At 39.5% G+C, this 27396-nt stretch overlaps 1 protein-coding gene and 1 long non-coding RNA gene across 22 annotated transcripts in view; one reads left to right on the plus strand and one right to left on the minus strand.

The window, feature by feature from the left end:
- LOC309330847 overlaps window positions 1-27396 on the plus strand; it is a 134468-nt gene that overhangs the window by 63667 nt on the left and 43405 nt on the right. Inside the window, exon 5 of one of the 8 annotated variants that reach the window (XR_014151616.1) lies at window positions 25254-25639. The exons of 5 other annotated variants lie outside the window; for them this stretch is intronic. This is a non-coding gene — a long non-coding RNA (uncharacterized lncRNA). Of the gene's footprint in view, window positions 1-25253; window positions 25640-27396 lie in introns of those variants that run through there. 2 more of the 8 variants (XR_014151620.1, XR_014151623.1) reach the window with 2 other exon arrangements.
- The window catches only part of SOX6 (SRY-box transcription factor 6), a 481944-nt gene that overhangs the window by 16252 nt on the left and 438296 nt on the right, over window positions 1-27396 (minus strand). For 13 of the 14 annotated variants that reach the window (XM_081840681.1, XM_081840683.1, XM_081840680.1 and 10 more), the window contains 2 exons: window positions 26881-26989; window positions 6705-6938 (listed from right to left, as the gene is read on the minus strand). In XM_081840681.1, the coding sequence (XP_081696807.1) occupies window positions 6705-6938; window positions 26881-26989 (343 nt within the window). The remainder of the gene's footprint in view (window positions 1-6704; window positions 6939-26880; window positions 26990-27396) is intronic. The other variant, XM_081840675.1, reaches the window with a different exon arrangement.

Here is a 27396-nt window from a genome sequence, read left to right on the forward strand (position 1 = left end):
TTTCATTACAGACCTCCATCAATGGTTGAATCAGATAGTCTTTTAATGTCTTATAATACTTGGAGGTCAGACCGTCTGGCCCTGGAGATTTGCCCAATTGCATGTTCTGGATAGCTTGTTCAATCTCTTGCTGTGTTATTTTGTTGTTCAGGATTAATCTGTTTTTTTGTGACAACTTTGTTAGTCCATTTCTTTCCAAAAATTGTTTAATCTCAACCTCATCTTGCGGCCCTTGAGTGTAAAATTTTTTAAAGTATCTCTGGAAGCACTTTCTAATTTCCATGGGGTTCTGGATATTTCTTCCTTCAATTTCTAGGTTTGTAACTGTATTTAGTTTCTGTCTCTTCTTCAACTGCCAGGCTAGCAGTTTCCCACATTTGTTTGCCGATTCAAAAGTTTTTTGTTTCATTAATTTAATCTTCCATTCTATTTCTTGGTTTATCAATTTGGAATATTGAGCTTGATGCAGTTTAATTTCTCTCAGAATCGGCTGTGACTTCGGATTTGATCTTAATTTCTTCTCCAATTCTTTGATTTTCTGCAAAATCTTATCCTTCCTTTCATTTTGTGTTCTTTTCTTTACAGTGTTCTGTTGTATCAAGAACCCCCTCATCACAGCTTTGCTTGCGTCCCAGATAGTTCTTTTTTCCACCGTAGTGTTCATATTTATTTCAAAATAATCCTTCAGAGTTTTTTGGGCCTTCTTAACAATCTCCTGATCTCTAAACAAGCTATCATTCATCTTCCATCTAAAGGAGCCGGTTGGCAAAAGTGTCATATCCATCTTCAGTGCATTATGGTCGGAGCAGGTCTTTGGGCAGATTTCCACTTTTCTGACCTTGGGTGCCAGACCTCTAGATATCCATATTTGGTCGATTCTTGTCCAAGTCAGTTGGGCTTCAGAGAAGAATGTTCCCTCTCTTCCCAGGGGGTTTTTAGTTCTCCAAATGTCAATCCAGTCCATATTGTCAGCCATTTCAAAAAATGTCTTTGGCAGTCTGCCGTCTTTTGTAACATTTTGATTTTGTGACTTATCCATGTTTGTCGATACGACCCCATTCATATCTCCCATCATAATGATGTTGTTGTAGTCCAGATAGTCCAGCATAATCTCATGCAACTTCTTGTAAAATTCCGATTTCCCGTCATTTGGTGCATAAATTCCTAATATCAAAATCTTTTCTCCTTGATGTTGTATCTCAATTCCTAATATTCTTCCATGTTCGTCTTTGAATAAGAATTTAGGTGACAGGCTCTCTTTTGCATATATCACCACTCCTCGCTTCTTTACTCTGTCCGAAGATATAAATTCTTGACCAAGTCTTTTGTTTATTAACACCTTTCTATGGAGCCTAGTCACATGTGTTTCTTGTAAGCAGATAATATCCAATTGTTCTTTTTTTAATATATGAAAAATTTTCCTCCTTTTTTCCGGGATGTTGCAGCCATTAATGTTCCAGCTCAAAAGTTGCAGAGACATCCTGGATAAATCTGGTTATTTTTCAAGGGGTGGTATCTTATTCAGAGGATCTTCAGGGTCCAAGGGTGCAGGTACCTCTGGTGTTTTAGGCCCTGGAAGTTGGTCAATTCCTTTGTGAAGGTCCTCTCCGTATACGTTCAGAAATTTATCTCTATCTTCCAATGTTCTGATTTTGATCTTCTTCCCTCTAAAAGTAAAAGATAGTCCTTGAGGAAATTCCCACCTAAAGATGATTGAATTCTTCCTTAGTAGTCTTGTCAACTCCAAATAGTTAGATCTAAGATCTAGCAGTTGTTTAGGGATATCCTTGTAGATCTCAATTCTTTTGTCCAAAATGTCCAGTGACTTTCCGTAGTGTAGGCCCAAAATCTTATCCCTTTCCTCCTTTGACCTCAGTATTATCAAACAGTCTCTGGGCTTCTCTTTCTTTAGAAGTCTTCCGAGCCTAAAAGCCGAAACAATTTTAAAGTCCTTTCCCTCTAAACTCCAAAATTTGGAAAATTCTTTAGTCAAAAACTCAGCTAGGTTACCTTCTTCCACTTCTGGTATTGCTCTTATCCTTAAATTGCTCTCCCTGTTCCGCAGTTCAAGCATGGACAAATAGGTCTGATGTTCACCTACTTGTTTGCAGAGTGGTCTTACCTCTTGTTCTAGATTTTCAAGTTTTTGGCTGGTATCTTCAGCCAATTTCCGATTTTCCCCTGCAGCCTCCTTCAATTCTGCAATCGCTTGAGTATTCTGTGCAACTTGTCCAGATAATTTATTTAAACATTCTGTGTTCTGCTCAATTTTATATGTTTGCTCATCGGCTTTCTTGTCCAAAGATTCTACTTTCTTATCCAAAGATTCTAATTTTTCAAAAATTTTCTCTAAAATAGCAGTGCTTGCCCCTGAGGCCATATCTTCCAGTTGTAATTCCTCAGTTTCTCCCTCCCCTGCCCGAGGCAGAGAAACAGCTTCCACCTCAGAAGGCAAAGTAGGCACAGATGATCTACGTGCCTGTGTGGCTGCGGTTAAAGTTGTCAAAGTTGTTTGTTTAGTTCTTCCTCTCCTTCTTGTACCACTCATTCCAAAGTTATCTAAAAGTCAAGGTCAAGCTGAGTTGTTCCCATGAGAAAGCCACGGCCCAGATGGTAACAGTCAGCAGAGGGCCGGGAAAAGGAAAGTAAAATAAAAGTCACTGTTATAAGTCCCAAATCCTCTAGGGGGAGTTTAAAATATTTCAGGAAGGAGATCAATTTCAATTAAAATAAAGTCAGATTTCTAAGTCCAAGAACCCTCAATAAAAAGATTTTTCAGCAGAGTTGGAGTTTAGAACAGCAACAGTGTTTCTGATGGTGCAAGCTGGTAATCCAAATGCCTTAAAGTAGCAAGTTCAAACTCTCTCAGATTGTTTCAAAGTTCAGATTCAAAGTATCCAAACTGCAAGCTGCAAGCTGACAGCTCAGTTTCTCAGGCAGCTCCAGCGCCTGGGGTTTTTAGTTAGAATGTAGCTCCAAAGGGAGAAAGATATCCCCGTATGATTAAAGTTCATAAAAGTCCAACACATAAAGTTATTGTTCCACTTAGAATAAAGTTCAATGGGTGCTCAGATCAAATAGTTTAAAAGATCTCTCTTTGCCTCCACTCCTCCAGCTCTTTGCGTTCAAGTTCAATGGGAGCGGAAGACGGACTTCCTGTTTTTCGTCACTCCGCTTTCAGCCAAATTTGATATTTTAAAGTCCCAAATTGCATACAGTCAGTTGTTTACTCACGGGTTGTTGTTTTCAAAGCATAAATTTCAGGAAGAAAGGTCAGCGCTCACTGGCAACGGCTACGCGGCTTCACTCCGCCGATTGCGGAACGACCCACAGCGCCGCAGCCTCCTCCGCGATCCGGAGCCCCTTACGGGGTTCCTTCAACGTTTCGGTGGCCGCTGCTGGCGCCCGCCGGGTCCCGGGACCGCAGGCTTCTGCTGCCTGCGGTTTTCCGTTTTGGGTCTCCGCTGCGCCGTAGCGGACGACCCTTCTCGAGCGGAGCTTCCCTTCCCCGTTAGGAAAGGGCAGCCATTACCCTTCGCGCCGCCTCCGGAAGTCTATCCATTTGGCAAATTGACACCAGCCTCTTGGTTTTTCGCCTACCTCGTAGCAAATCGTCACAACTTTTCAGGTATTGGCTGTTAGGCATTGGAATAAGTGTGGTGTGTTGGAGGGCAGGTTGTGGCCATCACGTACCCCTCCCCTTGTTGGGTATTCCGTTAAAGGAATCCGGCGGTCATGGATCCTGTCAGCTGCCCTGCTGGTGGATAGGGCCATGACATGACCTCCAGTGACATCAGAGGAAGCTTTCAGTTATATTTGCATCAACAAGCTCCTCCCACTGGTTGTTAACTCTCGAATGACTCCTTGCCGTGCGGGGTGGAGTCATGTATAGATTGTTTGATCCAATGCTTTAGCCAATACCACTCACATGCTGTAACCAATAAAGTTGTGGCCTTCTTTAGCCCATTAACCTGTGTCTTACTTATCTCTAAGTGGGCAGTGGGTCCTCGACTCACAATTTGAAATCTACTTTTAAAGTGAGTGGTATGCTTAGTTCTGCAGTATTCTTAGTCTTCAGACATTTCCCTAATATTCTAGAAAGAGATTTTGCTTGACAAACGTTTGTAAGTGTACTGTTGGAGAACTGGCCCCATTCATATTAAGGTTTCACTGTTTTTTGTATTATTATTTTTGTTCACTCTTTCAGTCAATCCAGGATTCTGTATTTGAAACTATAGTGAGTTCTTCACCTATTATTTGAACAAAAATCATTGATTCATGTATACATTGGTAGTTATTTCATTAAGAAACACTACCTGATTTTTTTTTTAAACTGAATTACTAGCATACTCCCAATGGATTCTGTGCCTTTCTCAAACACCATATGGCAAACTGATTTTGAAACAAAAGGAACTTTAAACAGCAGTTTGAGATATGATAAGTCTGTGGCTTAAAAAGAAAAAAACTGGCACAAATCCCACTGGACACACTCAAGCTCTTGGGCACCCTGAAAGTGGATCCTTGAATCTCAGTTATATTACTAGAATCATGTTTCGTCATAACCTTTCTACTGATCTTAAAAAAAAAAAAAATACCTTGCTCATGCATAATTTCCCCAGCAAGAATTTAGCTTGTAAATTCATTATAATGAAACCATGACCTGAAATTTAGCAAAACTAGCTTATTCACAAATCTGGAAATGACCCTCTAACCATCTTAGTGTCCTTAATTTTGATGCCCTTTACTATAACTTTAGCTTATTATCAGCTCCTTGACCCTTGCAAATCCTATTAAACATTATAATTATCCAGCCAGATGCAATACATACACTGAGCTGTATTTGAAAGAAAGTGGAAAGTACATTCGCAATGCTCTTCACTACTTTAATTAATATAAACATTCAGCACAAACTGCACTAATAAAAGACAAAAATATATATAACAGTTTACATAGAAAGAAGAAAAGTATTCAGGTCTGTTGTATTGTTTATAGAGAGCTACCTAAACAGTGAAGAAAGAAGGGTGGTTTTGTGTTGGGGATTAAAAAGGAGCTTTCAGATGGTTAAAATGATTGCAGCTGTGGTAAACGTGGGTGGAAGCTATTCTTTTACCACGAGCTTTTATACATCAACAAATGGAAAAGTTGTATAAATATTATCCAGAGTCAGCAATACTCTGTTGTCAGTTCTAATATTTCAGGCTTCTTTTTTGTCATTGTCCTGGAAAATGTGCGGAGATATTATATGTAAATTGAGACTCTCTCTCTCTCTCTCTCTCTCTCTCTCTCTCTCTCTGTGTGTGTGTGTGTGTGTGTGTGTGTGTGTGGTAGTAGCAGGGGAAGTCCTGGCAGGTTTTACCCCTCTTTAAAAAACATACGATTGCTGGCACTTCTGAAATATTTATACTGAATGTTTACATTTTAATGAATACTGTTACTATACTTGTAATGGGGGGGGGGTTGTCAAAGAATACACACAAATAATATAGATTCCATAGAGTTGCCAAGACTGGAACAGTGCAGGTTTTATACAAAACTGAGAGGCTATTCATATAACTTACTAAAATAGTAGACAAATATGAGAGCTTCTATGTAAAACACTGAAAGTTTAAGAACAGAGTTATATTTATTTCTAGATTTTTTTTTAACCTTTGAAAGGGGGAAAAAGCAAGTAAGAGAAATAGCTTTGTTATGTTGCAAGATAATGCACAAAGTATTGCAGGTGAGACCTGATCGTTACTGTTCTCTTTCTGAATTACATTTATAGACAAATATCAGTTTAATTTTTTCCCTCATTCTCATGTATGTTTTTAATTCCTCTTTTGGGGCCTCCAATTCTTTGAAAAACCAACAGTTTTATTATTGGGAGACAAAGCCTGAGCACTGGCTAAATTTTACTTTTCAAGAGAATTCATTAAAATAAACTTGACATTAACCTTTTTTTGTCAATACACTTTTGTTTATTTATTTTTTTACAATTAGTTCAATGAGTACCTAATGAACATTTAAATTCTATTAAATGTATTGACTACACAATTTGAACATTTTACTCCCTGCCACGAAGACTTATATTTGCATGAGGTTAGAGATTTTCCCTACATAACAAAGTTACCAACTTTGTCTTGCAGAATTTCCTAATACACCATGAATTCTAATAAAGGCTTGCAATATAATACTGGCATAGTCCATGTATAAACTGAGTTCTTTAACTCGTATCAAAATCCAATGTTTTTTATTTAAATAAATCTCATCTTCATAAATTGCTGTAGTAGTCTTAAGCTTGAGTACCTCTCTGTGCAATCCTATATATATATATATATATATATATATATATATATATATATATCTGCTCAGAACTAAGCTCCATTGAGTTCAATGGGACTTATTTCCTGTAAGCATGCATAGACTTGCAGCCTTAGTTTTAAATTAATCAGTGTAGTTTTTAATTAATCAGGACAATGAACATAGCAAATCTACGGAAAGGCAAAACATTCTAACAGCAAAGGGCATATAGGAGTTATTTGCTACTAGTGTTCCCTCCCAACTACTAGTGTTCCCTCCCATATTTGCAGTGTTCTGGAGTTCAGTAACTTGATTCAATCAACAAATCTAAGAAATTATTCCCTCTCACCATTCATAATCTGCATATAAAATTGCAAAGCAATTACCAGTTTTGATTGTGCTATTATTAATGGTTTTGTACTTACCAAGGATTTTGCTAATATTGGAGTTGTGCATGTCAGGAAAAGCCTGAAGGATTTTTCTGCGTTCATCCTTTGCCCAAACCATGAAAGCGTTCATTGGTCGTTTGATATGTGGCTCACTGCTACTTCGGCCCCGAGCATCCCTGTAGACTCGAGCTTCAGCCACAGTGGCACCTCCTGTTGGCCAACAATAATACTGCTGTAGTTTAGCTGCAGAGCCATTCATTGCTTTACTTCCTGTAATATCAGAGCAGGAAGAAACAAGATGGATGCAAATATTATTACATTGTCTGGATGGTGGGGCTGCCACCTATGATGCCCTGCCCATTTCAAGTTCTCGTTTTCTGCTTTCAGATCTATGACACAAAGCACTTACGAATTCATTTATTTGAGTTCATTCATGCTATTCATTATTCATTCTTGTAGGAGCCAATGAGAAACTTCAAAGACATATTAAATTTTGAGCCTTTAATTTCTATGCCCTAGATCAAGTGTGGGGAACCCTGAGGTCCTTGGACCAAATGTGGCCTGCCAGGCCTCTCTGCCTAGTTCTTAGAACTTTCCCCAGATCACCCCATCACTGGCCATACTTTGTACTCCAGTGTTTTGCCCAGATGGAATGTGTAATTGGATTTTGATAATGCCTCTTGCTCATCTAGATGGACAATAAAATGAAGCATGTGAATGTGTTAAGAACTGATCTATAATAAATTTGCCTTCGTTGTTCTATCCACTTTTACCTCTTGCCCTGCCCAGTGCATTTCTTCTGGGGGTATGTATACCCCTAAACATTTAATGAATCTAGGTTTGGCCTCATTGAGGGGCAGTATTTCAATGTGAGTAGGAAAATGAGAGTACCCCTAAACATTTTTTTTAGATAAAAAGCACTGGTCCTGCCCACTAGTGGTATGTCGCCCTGGAAAAGTTGCCCAGAAGAGAATGTAGCTCTTGGCAGTGCTTTTCTTCTAGGGAAAAAAAGCACTGATTCTTGATCTGAAAAAGATGCCTCACTCCTGCCTCAGATATACCTCTTAACAGGAAAGAAAATAACAAACTGTTAAACGTATGGAAAGTAGGGCAAAGCCATGTTTTAATATGCCCATAATAAAAATGACCAGCTGACCAAAGCTCTCCTATCTTATTTTTCCATGTGTAGTTCATCTAAATTAATCTTTGCCCAAATGGTTTTGAAGTCACCCAGGATATTTGAATAACTAAAACTATAGTGCACAGAAGCCTATTTCGTCAATAATAATAATAATAATAATAATAATAATAATAATAATTTATTATTTATACCCCGCCCATCTGGCTGGGCCTCCCCAGCCACTCTGGGCGGCTTTCAAAAGAATATTAAAATACTATGATACATCAAACATTAAAAGCATCCCTAAGGCGGACACAATTCTTAATTCAGGTATCCTTCACTGAATAAATGTCTTTGAGGTGTTCCAAGTTCAAAGAATTAACACCAGTACTTGTGCTTCAAGCTGTCTGATCAAGTTTATGATACAACATGAACTCAATTGTTTTCCACTATAGTGGACATCAAGGTCGTATGCTTTTCATCAAGTACTTATCACATGTAGCCAAAGAATTCATGCAGGTTTACATGATAGATACATGTAATAACTGGAGCTATGGCATGCATCCAAGCTCTGAGGCTGGTGGCTTTGTGATCCTCAATTGAAATATTTGGAATCATTCTTGATATGCTTTTGAAAGATGGCTACATTTGCACAATAAAAAAATGGCATGAATAATTTTTAAATTTGATGTGTGTCAAAACAACAAAGCATATCCCTCACATACAACAGTCTTTCAGATCTCTCCCCTCCAATTCAAATACATATATGACAAATCCTCAATGCCTATGAAATGACAAAGCTTGATGAAATCTAAACTGCTATAAATCAGTAAAGCTCTGTTTACTTCACAGTGGACAGATGATTTACATCAGCTCAAGATCTGAATCTATATTTTAAATTATGTAGAATCCTAACTCTCCTAAATTGGTGTAAAAAAAGCCCCTGTATGTTAAGGTGCACAATAATTATTTTTGTTGTTTTGTGTAGGCAATTCATTTTTATGGATAAATTCTTAAGACAGAGGGTGCATAACTAATACGCTACCTTTTTGCCACTATGCCCACAGTACATTAATTTCATTTAAAATGCACTGACCATACAAGATAAATTGATTTCACTTTATAGGGTGTTGACAGCCATGTTTATTGTGCAGTGAAATGTAGTAGAGCTTCAAGCTGACAATATCCATCAACATAGGGCAATATGCTGACTGCTGGGCCAGATGAAGACATACATTACCCTGGAAGCAAAACACTTATTTAGATGTGACACTGTCTTCTCCTGAGCATCACCAGGGTAATTTATGAAGCCCTCAATATCATTACTTTAGAACTGACACCAGTTCTGCAATTGCACGCAGATAAAAGATGACAGGTCTGCTGTGAATGTCACATGTAAAAGTACTTTAATAGTGGTCTAAGTTTAACTACTCTGCCATGGCTGTTCAGCATTTACTAGCTGTAACTATTACTGCAGCATCTCCATCATAAAACCAAGTAGATTGAAGTGTACTTGGCACCTAATCCAAAATCAATAGGGTCAAACTGGAGTCTTGCTACAAGGTTCAGTAGGTTTTAGACTGAGCTTAGCATAGTTTATTTCAAAATATCGCAGTTCTAATGGGGATTGTCCTCTTACTATGTTTTTTGTTACTTTATGGTTGTGAAGCCACAGAAATGCTGGTGCACTTTTACATTCTTAATTCTGCAATAAGAATGGCTGAATAATTAAAGTATGTACAGCTGATATACCTGTGACCTTCTACACCTGTAGCTGGGTTTCCTTGTAATGGATGTGTGAGTGTGTGTGTGCGCGCGCGCGCGCACGTAAGGATTTAAGTGGGTCCTTAACTACCAAGCACAAGGGCCTTTGAATTATTGGAAAGTTCAATTAGTACAAAATGCATTTGGCAGGTCACTAATATTGTGAGTTGTTATGAGAGTCACGTGCTTGGAGCACATGATCTTCCTTTGCAAGTCTTTAAGGGCAAGGAAGAAATCTAGCAAATTTTCAATTGTAGAAGCAAATCTGCATTGTGAAAGAAAGAAGTTTTCCCCAGTAAATGCCAGATCCTGAAAATTACTTTAAAAAAACCTATTTCCTTGCCTATCCAAAATGAATAATAAAAATGCCACCTCTCCACAATTTTGCAGTCTGCAAATGGGCCTATGAAAGGGGGGCAAGGTACCAGTGCTGTAACTTAGAGAGCTTTGCTGGCTGCCTGTTGGCCACCGGTCTCTTTCTGGGCTCAAGTCTAAGTGCTGTGGATTACGGTACCTACAAAGCTCTAACAGGCTTGGAACCCATGTACTTGAAGAAACGCCATTTACTATAGAAGCCTATCCAAACTTACCAGTCATCCTCTGATGCTTTGCATGCGCTCTCTCTCTTTCTCTTTCTCTCCACCTGAAGTTGGGCTGGTGGTGACTGAGAAGAGGGCTTTTTAAATTTTGCCTCATCTGTGGAATGCCCATCGCAAGGAAGCTCACCTGGCACAGACTTTTAAGTTGTTTCCGTGCCAGGCAAAGAACCTTTTACATGTTCAGGCATCCCAGCATTTGATTGTTTTTTTTTCTGTCTGCTGAAAGTTATGGTTTATTTTAATTGCTGTTTCTACTATTTTGTGAAGATTTCATATATTCATTGTTATTATTTTAGTGTAGACCAGCTTGGTGGTTTTTAAGAACAAGCAGCACAAATGTATTAATAACAAGAATAGTATTATCTTTATAACACAGAAAAAGATGGGTGGGAAAAGATTCATCATAGAATTGTAGAGTTGAAAGGGACCCTGAAGGCCATCTTGTCCAACCCCGTGCAATGCAAAAATCTCAGCTAAGGCATCCATGACAGATGGCCATCCAGCCTCTGCTTAAAAACCCCCAAGGAAGGAGAGTCCACAACCTCCCCAGGGAGATCGTTCCACTGTAGAACAGCTCTTACTGTCAGAAAGCTTTTTCTGTATGTTTAGTTGGAATCTCTTTTCTTGTAACTTGAAGCCATTGCTTCAAGTCCTACCCTCCAGAGCAGGAGACAACAAGCTTGTTGCCTCTTCCATGTGACAGCCTTTAAGAAATTTGAAGATGGCTAATATATCTCCCTCTCAGTCTTCTCTTTTCCAGGCTAAACATACCTAGCTCCTTCAAGTGCTCCTCGTAAGGCATGGATTCGAGACCCTTGATAATCTTGGTTGCCCTCCTCTGCACATGTTCCAGTTTGTCAACATCCTTCTTAAATTGTGGCACCCAAAACTGGACAAAGTATTCCAGGTGTGGTTTGACCAAGGCAGAATAAAGTGGAACTATTAGTTCCCTTGATCTGGACACTATACTTCTGTTAATGCAGCCTAGAATTGTTTTTGTTTAGTCATTTAGTCGTGTCTGACTCTTCGTGACCCCATGGACCAGAGCATGCCAGGTACTCCTGTCTTCCACTGCCTCCCACAGCATGGTCAAACTCATGTTCGTAGCTTCAAGAACACTGTCCCACCATCTTATCCTCTGTCGTCCTTCTCCTTGTGCCCTCAGTCTTTCCCAACATCAGGGCTGATTTCCTTAAGAATGGATAGGTTTGATCTTCTTGCAGTCCATGGGACTCTCAAGAGTCTCATCCAGCACCATAATTCAAAAGCATCAATTCATTGGCGATCAGCCTTCTTTATGGTCCAGCTTTCACTTCCATACATCACTAGTGGGAAAACCATAGCTTTAACTATATGGACCTTTGCTTTTTAAGATGCTGTCTAGGTTTGTCATTGCTTTTCTCCCAAGAAGCAGACGTCTTTTAATTTCATGACTGCTGTCACCATCTGCAGTAATCATGGAGCCCAAGAAAGTAAAATCTCTCACTGCCTCCATTTCTTCCCCTTCTATTTGCTAGGGGGTGATGGCACCAGTGTCCATGATCTTAGTTTTTTTGATGTTGAGCTTCAAACCATATTTTGCACTCTCCTCTTTCACCCTCATTAAAAGGCTCTTTAATTCCTCCTTGCTTTCTGCCATCAAGGTTGTGTCTTCTGCATATCTGAGGTTGTTGATATTTCTTCCGGCAATCTTAATTCCAGTTTGGGATTCATCCAGCGCAGCCTTTTGCATGATGAATTCTGCATATAAGTTAAATAAGCAGGGAGACAGCCTTGTCGTACTCCTTTCCCAATTTTGAACCAATCAGTTGTTCCATATCTAGTTCTAACTGTAGCTTCTTGTCCCACATAGAGATTTCTCAGGAGACAGATGAGGTGATCAGGCACTCCCATTTCTTTAAGAACTTGCCATAGTTTGCTGTGGTAGACACAGTCAAAGGCTTTTGCATAGTCAATGAAGCAGAAGTAGATGTCTTTCTGGGACTCTCTAGCTTTCTCCATAATCCAGCGCATATTTGCAATTTGGTCTCTGGTTCCTCTGCCCCTTCGAAATCCAACTTGCACTTCCGGGAGTTCTCGGTCCACATACTGCTTAAGCCTGCCTTGTAGAATTTTAAGCATAACCTTGCTAGCGTGTGAAATGAGTGCAATTGTGCGGTAGTTGGAGTCCCTTCTTTGGGATTGGGATGTAGACTGATCTTCTCCAATCCTCTGGCCACTGTTGAGTTTTCCAAATTTGCTGGCATATTGAGTGTAGCACCTTAACAGCATCATCTTTTAAAATTTTAAATAGTTCAAGCCCAGAATTAAGTTTAAGATATTAACTGACGCGAAAGAAAGAGGGGGCTTTGCCCTGCCAGACTTAAAGTTGTATTATGAAGCCGCAGCTTTCTGCTGGCTAAAAGACTGGCTACTTCTCGAAGACACTGACGTACTGGATTTGGAAGGTTTCAACAATGCTTTTGGTTGGCATGCATACTTATGGTACGACAAGGTTAAGATCAATAAGGCCTTTAAGAACCATATTGTTAGGAAAGCAGTATTTAATGTCTGGACAAAATACAAAGACTTATTGGAAAACAAGACTCCGAGGTGGCTTTCGCCTCTGGAAGCTAAGGCCCGAAAAAGACCCAATATGGAGGCCAAATGGCCAAAATATTGGGAAATATTAGAAAAAGATGGAGACAATTGGAAATTGCAGAGTTTGGAGAAAATGAAGGATAAAGTGCGAGACTGGTTACATTACGCTCAGATTAAAGAAGTCTTTAAAAATGACAGAAAGTTAGGGTTCCAGGTGGAGAAATCGAAGTTAGAAACAGAATTGTTAGAACCAAAGACTAAGGTACTATCTAGAATGTATAACTTGCTGTTAAAATGGAATACACAAGACGAAATGGTTAAATCGGCTATGATAAAGTGGGCACAGGACATTGGGCATAACATTATGTTTGAGGACTGGGAAAGGTTGTGGACCATTGGGCTGAACTTCACCGCATGTAATGCTCTGAAGGAAAATGTAATGAAAATGATATATAGATGGTACATGACCCCAGTTAAACTTGCCAAAGTATACCATTCGTCTGATAATAAATGTTGGAAATGTAAAGAAAATGAAGGAACATTTTTTCACCTCTGGTGGACATGCCCTAAGGTGAAGGCCTTCTGGGAAATGATATATAATGAGCTGAAAAAGGTATTTAAGTATACCTTCACTAAGAAACCAGAGGCCTTCCTTCTGGGTATTGTCGGCCAGAAGGTGCTAAAGAAGGACCGAACATTTTTTATGTATGCAACAACGGCAGCAAGGATACTCATCGCTAAAAACTGGAAAACTCAAGATCTACCCACACTGGAAGAGTGGCAGATGCAGCTGATGGACTATATGCAACTGGCCGAGATGACTGGCAGAATCCGAGACCCGGGAGAAGAGAGGATTGAGGAAGACTGGAAGAAATTTAAGACGTATTTACAAAAACATTGTAATTTGGTTGAATGTTAAGAAGGATGCTAGATTATAAAAAATTGGCCACCACTAAATCAGATTTGAATTTGATGATAAGTGAGATTAAAGAAAACATAAATTTTTTGGAGAATAGCTAGATTATATTTAAATGAGTGGATATAAGATCGTAAACAAGTTGATAATTTGCTTGGAAAAACCTTTTAACGATGTAAATGGGAGCGGGAGACGTGAGGGAGTCCAAAGAAGTGATGGAATCACGTTATGATATAAGTAAGGTTGTTTATTATTTGTGCATTTGTATTCAAAAACTTTAATAAATATTTTTATATATATATATAAAAAATTAAATAGTTCAGCTGGAATACCATCACTTCCACTGGCCTTAGTCGTAAACAATAAATAAAACACACAAAAAGTACACAACCAAACTGAAAAATTTTCACATAAATCATAGCAACTAAAGGTTTAAAACAGGACCTAAAGGGAAATGGAGAACAGCCCTTAAAAGTTGACCAAATTTCACATCTCCCCACCCCACCCCACCCTGCCCATATTCACTTCTATCTGCTTAATGGCCAGAAATGTTAATTGGGCAAAGTTCCCTCAATCCAGCTTTGGGTCATCCTCTCTTCCCAGGGCAACAAAGCCCACACTGTTCAAGAGTGCCCCCTCACCTGACAGTAAGAGCTGTTCAACAGTGGAATGGACTCCCTAGGAAGCTGGTGGACTTTCCTTCTTTGGAGGGTTTAAAGCAGAAGTTGGCTGGTCATCTGTCATGCATGCTTTAGTTGAGATTCCTGCATTGCACAGGGTTGGACTATAGGACCCTCAGAGTACCTCCCAACTCTACAATCCTATGAACCTATGAAGAGGCAACACATGGGGCTGCAGAGGAAGGAGGAAGCCCTGTTGAACAAGTGGCTCTCTATTTGTGGCTCCAATCAAAAGAATTTACTCAATAATGATTTTAATGCAAAATAAAGTGATGCTTGTATTAAAATTGTTTAAAAATGTTATCTTGGGTCACTCAATTGCTTATCTAGCCAGCATCTGTCACGACTTGTTCTGTGCTGTAATTCTCTACTGGGCGTGGGTGAGAAAGGACAACCAAAAACAGGTGTCACAGAAGGTAAGGGGTGTTGTTTGGCAGTCAATCTTTTGGTGACTACCACTGTCTAGTTTGGATTAGGAGAGATCAATGTGGGAAGTGGTACAATCCCTTGTGAGGAAGACTTAATCAATTTATCAGGCACACCCAGATCATCTGATTGGGTGGAAAGAAACTTAAAAAAAAAGAGAGTTTCTTATCAGGTCTTTAAAATAATATTGGCCTAATCTTGTTAAATGCAGGTGAATGAGTTTTCTCTCTCTTTCAGCGTTGTAATAAAAACCTGAAATTATTTTGGAGGGACCAAACCCTGAGGCACATTTGTTAAAGCAAAAAGAGATGACCCCCCTTCCTCCCAAAAAGCATTTAAAAAAAAATTAAATCAGTGCTCTTTTGTTAAAAAGCCATTCTCAATTAGAGTCATAAATTATAAACAGACCAAAAAAGTCATGAAACTTCTATCTCCATCTGCCTTAAACAAGCCTACACTTGAAGGATTTAAAAATGAAGCCAGTAAAACCTTGAACTTCTCTACTTGATCTCTGAGTGAATATTTTTGCCTCGACCCAAAGGCTGCCACAAAAGAATTTGTATTAAATGAACTTCTGTAAATAAGTAACAGTCACGTAATGTACCTGTGCTAAGCATCTTAGTAGTTTAGGAAGCTGTTCAACATACAGTATTGTGATGTTCAAAAATTGCTTCTGTTTATAACCTTTACTATGCTTGAGATGAAAACTTAAGCACTTTGCGCTCAGCCTAGTGACCAGGGTAAGTGTGGAGACACACACACACACACACACACACACACACACAACATGTGCTTCTTTCAAGCTGAAACCCATACAATAAGAGTGACTGGACTACAAATCATTGCTAAGCCACTTTAACACGAGTCAAATAGTAGAAAAACATGTATCTTTATCTGCTTATGGAATTTCATTAGGTTTTGCAATCTATTATCTTATTTTGATCTGCCAGTTACAACAGAGTAGCTAGAAAACAAAACAAAACTATTAGGAGGGAAATGCGAACTAGCTACAGGCGGAAAAACAACAATGGAATGTTGTATATAAGGAGGCAAACATTTAGTATTGGCTCAAGAAACAGGAGGCATTCCAGTACGAACCCAACAGATTTTTATGGGCCTCCCAATGATGCTTAGAGGACCACAGCTGCTGTGTTAAAAAGAAAGAAAAAATCTAAACAGTATGCAGAAAATGCACTCACTGGAGACAAAATAAAAACACTTGTTTGTGTTTAATGACTAACAGGCCATTTGCAAGTGTACTGTTTATAATGTGGTCACCGAAGCGGACTTTGACTTCCGGAATTCAGAATCTGGTTAGGAAGGATTTGAAATCACTGCAGAAGGAGTAAGATTTGCCTATGCAAATGACTTGGAACTCTGCTTCACAGCTCAATAAAACTAATAACTAGGTTATCTTTTTATTCTGGTTTCACTGATGTCACAGTGCTTTTGGCACAAACGTATTACAATTTACTAATAACTCACTCCTAAGACCTCCACTTCAAACTCCCATTATTTTAAGTGAAACTTACTTCCAAATAAGAGAGTACTTGGGATAAGTTCCTGATACCTTGGTCTGAAACACATCCCCAAAATTCAGTGGCTTCACCAGAACTTACAACTGTGTCACAATGTACCAAGGATCAGACCTAAAGCTTCAAACTATTTACCTCGTATTTGAGACACAGGGCAGGTCCACACAACGTCGTGGCGTCCGACCCCAAGTTTAATCAACTGCTCAATCCAGTTTCATAAACCAAGTTGGCTCCACTCGATCTGACAGTATTCCTTATGCTCTAAGAATTTCAAACAGCTGCCCTCTATTCATTTGCCTCACTTTCCCATTACCAAAGCCCCTCCCTTACAATCCCATGCTGAGGAAAACCTGAGATTGATCCCCACCCTGAGAACTGCTCACAAGCAAACTTGCAACTTTAATCCAAAACAAAGAAGGAGAGGACCCCAAGCATCTTCTGTCAAAATAAAGTGTGTTTCAGGGAGGGGATGGGTTAAACAATCTTCCATCAAAAGCAAAGGAATAAGTAGACCTTATCAAAATTCCCTTTACCCAAAAGAGTGGAAATATTCAGTGTGGGAAGGAGAAAACCTAAAAGTAAACTGACTTCAAAAAGAGATTTCTCAAACAGCCTCTATTAGTGGAAAGTGAGGAAATTACTTGCTGAATACCCAATTTCTGGGGTGGGGAATCATCCTCCCTAGGTTAAAATAGCCAGTTGACATATATGTCTGTGTGTGGCTAATGAAAGCTTGTTTCAATTGAATTGTTAAAACAAAGAACAGAAACCAAGAGGCTGAAGAGGAGGGCTTGAAATCTCCTTGCAGGTAAATCTCCTCTTAGTGCCTGGTAAAAAGGTAAAGGGACCCCTGACCGTTAGGTCCAGTCGTGGACGACTCTGGGGTTGCGGCGCTCATCTCGCTTTACTGGACAGAGCCTGGAGAGAGAGAGAGAATTCCCATAGACTACAACCACTCCCTGTTATCAACCCTCAAGTATGCCCTGATGCTGCACCGGGTACCCACATTGGCACAGCTGGGTGAGACCAACTCCACCCTGCTCACCCACCCAGGTCTCAGTGGTACTGACCAAAAAAGCCTCCGCGTCCATAATCAGAACATGGATGAGGGAGGTCCTACTCAGAACCTATCTGGCATTCAGCAGCAGCCACAGCCCCAATGGCTTGCTGATAGGAGAACTGCAGTTGCGTGTCGAGGTCCCCAGGTCCACCCCAATAACTCACACATCACACAGAAATTTTTGTTTAAGATTTTTGGCATAATTTTGGCCACAACTTTATTAAAATACAAATTTGTGAGTGGTTGCGTAGGCATTGCTTGCGACTAACTGCCCCCACCATGGGGGACAGACTGACATTCCGCACGATGCGAAAGTCAGAATGGGGGAATACACTTGGGGGTTACGCGGAGCAGGGAACCTGCCCTCACCCCAAATGCAACCAGGAGCTCATTGCTATGGCCCGAGCCCCCTTGACAGAATGGACAAGCAATAGTTAGCTCCCAATTCCTTTAACGGAATCCCTTGCAGCAGCAGCATTAGAGGGGCAGGCACAGCCAATCCATGCCCCTCAACCAACCAAACCATAAACCAATGCCTAACCGCGAACCTTACAAGTTGTGACAATTTGCTACGCAATAGGCAAAAACCAAATGGCCCCAGCCAATCAGCCAGATGGACAAAATTCCTACCAGGCCCCCGCTCCAAAGCAGACGACCCCATGACAGGCATAGCAAGGTCAAAGCGAACAACCCTATTCTAGGGAGGGGGGGACGGGAAATCCAATGCACGGGCGAAAAGATGAAGCCTTAGCCTCGTGCAAGGAGTTTTACTATTTCTGGCTGTCAATCAATAAATGGCAACATTAACTTCTTCCCAACAACAAGGGAAGCCCCAATTGTATCAGTGGCCAACGATCAATTAGCCCGCCCCCCAACTTTGAAGTGTCCTGGTGGCCCCCACCGCAACACGTGCTCCCCATGAAGGAGAACATGCTTTCCCAAGGTTGAAGGAGGGGCTGGCACATGGTACAGCCACTAACTGCTTGTGTCATGTGCCCCTTCCCCAGTCTGCGCCCCCCCCACTCCATACTTCTCCTTGCCCAGAACCACTGTGATTGGGGTTGTCCCTGCTCTCCCCATGCTCATCTTACAGCCCTTAAAAAAAAGCCAAAGTTTTAAATGCAGAAGTTAAAAAGCAGTTAAAAACAATTAAAACATTTCAAACAATTAGGGCAACAATAACAGCAACATTACCCCCCTCCACACCAAAACCAAACTCCCTAAATACCCCTATCCAATTGTCTGTCCAGCTGTCTCAGGTTTTGTAGGTGGAGTCATTCAGGGCCTCACCCTCCCAGGCTGGTTGAGAAAAGCCTTCAAGGCAGGGAGCAGGTCTTCCAGAAGTCACAGCCAAGACAGTGTGTATTTATTATATATTATATTTACATATAATAAATATGTTTGTGCTCCAAGTATTAATAAAAGGAATGAAAAACCAGCCCAGAGAGTGGGCTTCTGGCTGCACAAGAGTAAGCTACATGCAGCCCTAATGCCAGATACTATACCATATTTGGTAACAGGATAGCCTTCACCCTAGCCTTTTAAACAAGATATTATTAAGGTGGGATACAAACTCAAATCTTTCTGTGTGAAGAGTACCTTAGTTTAAACCTGGAAAAAAACTATGACTGAGATCCAGAATCCATTTTAATATTTAAGCAAACTGTAAAACATTGCACTTCCTTAGATGCTAAAATATGCAAACTAAATCCAAACACTGGAATATATAATATAGCAGAGGTGAAACTGTGTATTTTTTTTTTCAAAAAATCAGCACTTGGTTGCAATACTGTAAAGCAGCATTATTGCAGAGAAGTCATCTATTTTTCCTATTCCAGACTCCATTCTTTGGTAATATCAACAAGAAGAACTGAAGGGAATTCCCTAAGGTCAACTCTGAGGAAACATAAACCTCTAATTCAATAAACTCTGCTACTGCACTGAAAAAGGCCTTATTATTGCAACATCCATATGGAGTCAATTGGACATTAATGACTAATCAATCCCTCCCCTTTCTATTCTACTTATAGTGTCACAAACCATGTTTAGATTAGACCATTTCCTGCTTAGGATCGCTCAAAATGGCTTTTGTTCTTCCAAAGCTGCTCTGATGAAGGCAGCTTAAACAAACACACGGCCCAAGTGGTGCAGGAGTTATAAACTGCCATATGTGAATGAACAAAGGGGCCATACTAAAGCCTTTTGTGGTATTTGTTAATGTTTTTCATCTGAGCTTAAAAAGACCTAATGACTTTGCGGTGAGCTGATGCATGTGGCTCGTGGCTTTGCAAAATGAAGGAAATTCTAGCCACTCAGATTTCAGCATATATTTTCCACTGTTCTTTGAGCTCAGTTTTGATGGCAAAGTGTTTATTGTTGTCACAAAATTACATTTGTTTTACCCTAGCAAATATGGTTGCCCATTCCCCCACCCCAATCTTGAGAATAGGTTCTTTCACAATGAGAAACATTACACCTACAGAATTATGTTGCTCTTGACCATTTGGAATGCAGAAGTCAAAAGCAATTGACTTTCCTCTGTAACAAAGAAAAATTAAAGCATGTTAAACATCTGTCACATCCTCCAGCTTTTATTAGTGACGGATGATGACATATATATATCTGAAACTATTTTGAATGGGCTATTTTTAGCTTCCCAAAGCCAGCTAGACATGTTAAATTTCATAAAACCCCAAGGAATCTTGAATGGGCAATCAGTACCCATTTGTCATTATTAAGTTTAGATTTGTTTGAATTAAATTAATAGGAAAAAGTAACCTTCATTCAAAACAATGGTATAAAACATTGTCGTAAATGAGGCAAGGTTTGTTGCAAGTATAGGCAGTGGGGTGCTTTTACATGCCTAGATTATCATAAATTACTCTGAAATATTTTGAGCCGCACTCCTCACTTTTTTTCCAGGGGCAAATTTGATCTACCTTGCAAATACCATGGAGTGTATCGAAATCTGCTCTTCTGCTAATAGAATAGACTTCCATTTGAGCAACAGAACTTCCCCCACATTCTTAAAATCTGCTCCAGATTTATTTTTGGAGTGGGTAAGAGGTATGAGGAAGAAAGTAAAGTTCCATTGTGTGATCAGAATTCTACTTGTGTAGCACTGGATACAACCCAACGGCCTCATTCTCATGGTCACTACCCCAAATGTTATAACATTGCTCACATTGTCTTCTGCTTGCAAATGCAATATGTAAAGATTTCCATGTGCAAGTTGATGTCACCTGTAAAAAACCTGCAAAGCCGTTCTCCAGCCAAGTAACATATACAAAAATGCATATACTAGGGTAAAGTGTGCATAAATATGCATGCATTAGGGAAAATAACATACTAAAATGTGGGTTAAAGAAATTTCCATGTTTCCTGTAAGATCCTATCTTTCCCCCCACCCCAACCTATCATTGGAAACTCTGATTGTACAGGATTCCTAATCACAGGGAGATCCTCTGCATGTATGCCAAGCTGCCTTTTATGGGTACACTGACATTCTGTGTTAAATTTTGCCCATACGAAAATAATTCCCATGTTGGGAAAAGCACACACATGCTCATGTATGAAGTGATTAGTTGCACTGTGAATATTTATTGATGCCAGTGATACTGGCAAATGTATATATTCTTGCCAATACATTGAAATATAGTGTTGCATAGCCTGTGGAAAAGTACTTCCTATAGAGCTGGCTGCAGACTGCAGCCTCAGGGCTGGATAAATCATAATACTAAGTATGCTATAACAGAGGCCCTCTATGGTGTTACTATCTGCAAATACCTGATACTGAAAAGTTCTGCTTATCCTGCACTGTACTCCTTTAATATTATATCTGAAAATGGGAACTTCATCACATGGTGGCATGTGTTTTTGAATACCAAAGTCAGTATCCTGACTAGTGAAAGGAATGCAACTGCTATGCTTTCCAAAGTGTAGCATATTTTAAGTGTGGCGTTAAGTAGGAAGAAGCAGTTTTGAGTTGTTTACATATGTGAGGCCTAAATACTTTAAAATGTGGTTTCTTCTTTAACAAATGTTTAGCTGTTCAGTTATCAAAAGACAGGTAAAGAGTGCATGGAGAACAAAGCAGACAGGGCCTGGTTTTTCAGCATTCCTTCTGGAAACATTTCCTTGTCTTCAGTTGGCTTTTTCTGTTTCGTGGTATACCCCCTTTCCACTCTCAACTGTCATAGCAACTCTCCCAAATATTTATATGCGACAGATACTGGCTACAGGAGTCATTTCCCTCCCTGTATTTTATGAAAAACTGTCACAAAAGCGGACGATGCTTTGTCATGCATGTACTTCCCGCTGTTTACACCTCAGCGTAGTAGGGTGTTAAACAAGTTACCTCACAGTTTTGGATTCTGTTGGCAGGCTGCCATGATTGATCGGCTTGCACAGGACACAGTGTCTGTTTCACTCTTTTTCTTTCTCTCCTTCCCTTGACAGGTAAAAAACTGACCTTTTTTCTTTGTCTTTCAAGGGGAATTGTTTTTGCAAGTGGAATTTTGCTACCACTTGAGTTATGTGGCACTCCTTGTTCTGAGAGCCAGTTCAACTGTTACATGGAAGCTGAACAAGAAGAGCTAGTAACTTCTTCTTTCCTTACTTATTAGGAGCCAGTGATAAGCATTGTGGGCATCTGGGTATATACAGTTACCATCTGAAAAGAGGCTTATCTGTTCCCCTTTTGAAAAGTTTGACACTTGTTATAATGCATGTGACTTTTTCCTGTCAAGTGCTTCTGAAAGCCCCAAGGGAGTCACCCTGAAGTGATGGGGAGTCAGCAGGTGGTAGCTATGACTCAAAAGCATAGCCTTGCAAGTAGTCCAGAAAAGCTACAAGCCCACAGCATTTTTACAAGTCTACCTGACAATATAGATGTGAATTTAAAAGTCATTTCTTTGGTAGGAGATAATCTATAGTTTTTAGACCTTCTAAACCTTAAAAAGAACGGCACCATCTGTTCTGATATCATTGGGAGGGGGAGAAAAGAACGCTCAAGAACAATTAATTTTCCCCACCTTGATGTTAGGTGTTATGCCTGAACAGGGAATGTGAACATTAACAGGGGATGTGAGGCTGTGCACCCACAAACATTTTTGCATTGAGTGGGAGGTTTTGAAGTTCCCGAGTGCATTTCATTCAGCATGCTAAGAAGTCTCCACACAGTCAGGAATTCTGATAAGAAAGGCGTCTTGGTTGCAGGGAGGCGTTTAACTTAGGAGCCTCTTCAGAACTTCCCAGGCAATGAAGAAAGGAGCCATCAACATGATCCTGGTCACCTTCCACAGGTTGAAAACTATTAGCACTTCAGTAGGAAACCTCAGGCCTCCTCAGGTCATACACCATACTTGAACTTGCTTCACAGTTTCAAGAATATGAATTTTTACCTTAAAATATTTAACAAGTGGCCAAGTTGTGCTTATTATTCTCTCTCTCTCTCTATATATATATATATATTCAGCTTCACAATGGCCTTTCTTTCTAGTGGCTGTTTGCCGCTGCTGCGTCCTCTGCACTTGCGCTGCCATGGCTGTCTCCTCCATGCTCAGCCACCTCCTCAGCCAGTGCACTTGGAGGTGATGGAGGCAGGCATGCGTAGGGGGCATAGGAGGAAGCTGGGTGTGGAGGTAGCGGCTGTGGTACATGTGCCCTATGTCGCCTCATGGATGGGCCAGCCCTGCATATCCTTCAAAATATGCCAACTGTTGCTTCCTCCATGGCCTACTTTTCATGAAAAGAAAACATAAAAAGATAAGTTTTGGATGCAAACTGAAGAAGAAACTAACAGGTACTAGTTTTACCCTGAAAGTAAATTATGGCTGTCCTTCTAAAAATAGCAAAATGAACTTGACAGTGCTCAGCTCAAATCAATGCCAACACATTTTTAAAACTAGACCTTCTACCAATACTGATGAGCCTCAAAATTACTTTAAGCGATTTTGGCTTTCATGTATTTCTGCAATAGGAAATATATTACTAAATATGATGTAAACACACAGATGTTAGAGAGCTTTTTCTTATAACTGAGTGGGGGTAGTATCTTTTCTTTCCTTTTTTTGGAATATTATAAATTTACTCACATCTACAGGAAACTGCTGCCTTTTCTTCGGGTTCCACAAAAGGTTGATTATTTTTTTCCAATATATAAATTAAGTTAAATTTAAAAACTAGAACAGTTAATTGGGAATTGGCTTATAAAGCCACAGTTCATTTGTTAAATTGACAATCACCTTTTTAAATTTTACCTAAAGTATTAATAAAATTATACTTTATAGATAACAAAGTGAGCATGTCTACAGTAGGGTTGTTCTGGCCATTTGAATTGCATATTTTAAAGGTGTCTGCTGTTTAAAGCAACCTTTTTTCTTACATTCTGAATCTACACCTAAAGTATAGGACTTCACCTGCAGAGTGAAGGCAGTGCCTCTGTGACATTAGCTTTTAGTCTAATCTCCACTCCCATCTCATTTGTTCCACAAGGAAAGCACAGTTTTTATGTATGGTTAGACTTTGAGAAATAACCTGCTGATGCTAAATGTTTGAAGGGGGGAATCTCACCATTTGCATTTGCAAGGAAGTTCTTCCAGGTAAGGACCAAATTATACATTACAGTGGTACCTCGGGTTAAGTACTTAATTCATTCCGGAGGTCCGTACTTAACCTGAAACTGTTCTTAACCTGAAGCACCACTTTAGCTAATGGGGCCTCCTGCTGCTGCTGGAGCACGATTTCTGTTCTTATCCTGAAGCAAAGTTCTTAACCTGAAGCACTATTTCTGGGTTAGCGGAGTCTGTAACCTGAAGCGTATGTAACCTGAGGTACCACTGTACCTGATAGTTCCATGATTCATTCATTCTTAAGAAGCAGATTTCCCCCATGAATCCCAAAAATTATCCAGTCCCAATTATCATAAAATTGCACACATAAGTCTCTCCCCCCCATAGCAGTTTGGGGAGGAACCAGAAGCAGAGCATAGACACATAGATAACGGGTTGTATCCAATCCAAATCTCCCCCTTTCCCAGCTCACTGTACCACTATACAAAAATTTTGCAGGTAGAATCATTATATAGATAGGAAATGGGCAAAATTAGGTGTTATGTGCAAATTCTCTCTCTCTCTCTCTCTCTCTCTCTCACACACACACACACACACACACACACACACAAACTTAAAGGCAGCCAACTAACTAGTCCTGAAAATTCAGATTAGTTCAGATCTTTAAGAAAATTTCCACATTTTAAAAATTAAAGCTCAATTGCTATTTCCACTTGCCTTTTACACAATTTATATTAGGAAGGACAGTTGCAGAATATGATACACACATCAAGTTTGAATGTAGCTGTAAAAAAGTTCTTATTAGAACATAACGTAATTTCACCCCAGTAGATGTTAATAATACTAATTTTTGGAGCTTCTTTTACAGCCTTTTAGGCAAAAGACTACAGGATAATAATTATAAGAGCTCCAAACAACATTTTCTCATGTTAGGTCACCTCTAAACCATATGTATAAGAACATTTAAGTTTAATTTGCTTTAATGGACATGGCATATATTGACCAATGACTACACTTTTAAATCTGCTGCAAATGTGGATGAAGCCATCCAGACTTAGAGTCACATTAGAGCCAAATAAATGGTTTTACATTACTTATAATTATGTAATTTTTCTCTATAAAAGAAATACTTAAAAGCCAAATTCCGGTCAATGGCCAAAGCATTGCTGGCATGCTGAAAATGAAACAAAAATACAACCTTGAGCTATTAGATTTTTTATGATCCATGGAGCTCTGTCCTAAGAGCATTCTTTCAGGACCCACTGCAGTATATGATTTCTAAGATCACAAGGATTTGTTTTAAACCAGTCTTCCCCAATTGGGTGCCTTCCAGATGTTTTGGACTATAGCTTCCATCTTTTCCGACCATGGGCCATGATGGTTAGGGCTGATGGGAGTAGGAGCCCAACAATATTTGGAGGACACCAGATTGAGGTAGGCTATTTTGAACACTTCTTCCTGACAAAGCTAGCTAAACTAAGTGGAACTATTTGAAAGGCTGTCCTGTCACTACAATCATCTAAATAACATAATGTGTTATGCAAATGTAGAAAGTGAAAGGATGTGAGAGGGAAATGAATTAATTTAGGGAAGCCCTGAGGTAACTTCCTGCCAGAAAAGCAAGTACAAATATGTTTTATTCTCTTCATTTCATATTATGCAAATAATGTACAAGCCTATCCAAAGATTATAAAGTTATTATTCTATCCCAAAAGGAATATGTGAGGTGGGACTATATTGCTATGCTGTTTGTTTGATTAATTTCTTTTCTTTTATTACAGTTTTATTTAGTATTTAAAAATCAAATGAAATAAAAAGTTTAAACAATTAATATTGGAAATAATATGCATACAAGGAGAAACAGCTAACCTGAAATATGACCAATTAGCAACGTAATTTCCAACAGAGCTGTCAACCTATTAAAGGCTTTTAGTTGATTAATGGCATTGTTTTTAACTGATCAATCCAAGTAACTAATTAAAATAAACATTACAGTGTGCAGTCCTTGACCATTGAAATCAATGGGAATTCTTCCATAGGCTTGAACAGAATCATAACTACAACCCTTCAGATCTCAGTGCAAGTATATTTTCGCAAAGATAGCATGTTCCTTGAACTAATTGGCACAACTACCAGCACTCCACATCCTTTCATACTGGGCATCTCCAATTAAAATTTCACTGTAATTAATTCAGCAATTGATCAATTAATTGGATAATCCACTTCCTTGCTCTTTTCTTCATTATCGTAATGATAACATATGCTTAAAAGTTCTGCAGGGTCTCTTAAGATGACCAGGGGCCATACTTGCCGATTACTGAATATTGCCTATGAATATGTGAGGAAGTGATCATCTGTAGTCTCTGACTGAATTCAGCATCACTGCCTCCACTTTTCTACAGCTGTTTGGATCTGGGGCAGTATAAGATAGTAATGCTGGGATTAACCATATGTCTGAAGGTGACAGGTGACCATTTCTGCATTACCTGAGCCAACCCATATGCACATTTCACTGCTCATATGAGGTTTACCCAATATATCCAGCAAAACATTAAGAATGTGGCCAGTCAGCTTCTATGAGTGTAGGTTGCTCCCAAACCAGAAGTCCCTACTCAAGGAATCTGATATATGATCTGTGGGCCACCATATAAACATTACACTATTTGTGTGAACACTTAAATGCACATGCCACCCATCTGAGGTGACATACAAACTCACTCAAGAGAGCTTTCTGAGAAGAGTTGAACCAGAGTGTAAATAATGAGAGCAGAGAATACATATTGTATGGAACCATTTTACAACTAGAACTTATACTTGCACATGTCACTAGAATCCATGCAAAATGCCTCAAAGCTGTGCATGGGGATTTAGCTGCACAATGCTCATTTAAGACATCCAACTTTAAGGAGCTCAAGGAAAGCAATGCTCAGTGGCTCAATAGATTTGTTACAGCAACTCACCCTCTGCATCTTCTGGCCTTGTAAGATCAATGACTCCTGGGCCTAGTTTTCCATCTTCACTGGGCTTCCCTGATAGCTGTGGGCCTAAATTCTCATAGCGTGTTCTTTCCTGCCGAAGAGAAAGGAACATTAAGATTTCCAGTCTGTTCATGTCTGAATATCTTGAGTGTATTCATTTTCTATTATACTTCCCTGCCCCTCTGGCTACCACCTGCACTCCCCCTGCCCTCCGTACTAATATGTCAGTCCTTTCTTGATTTCCACTTCCACATTTTCTTGTCCAACAGAGGTTGCAAGTCATATTGGCAGGTAAATCTTTGTTCCTTACATTGCCCAATCCCACAGCTGGTACCTAAGCATGAGCTAGTACTAGTAACAGATACAGGCTATTCTTTTTTTTTTTTTTTAGAAAGAACACAGATATTGTTTAACTGCAGGTATTAGTTTAGAATTTAGTGTCCAAAATCTAGTTTTCAAATATGCAATACCCCTCCAGTACTGATTAAATGTATGATG

This window comes from Podarcis erhardii, assembly GCF_964252035.2.
Source record: "Podarcis erhardii genome assembly, chromosome: 1".
Taxonomy (NCBI): Eukaryota; Metazoa; Chordata; class Lepidosauria; order Squamata; family Lacertidae; genus Podarcis; species Podarcis erhardii.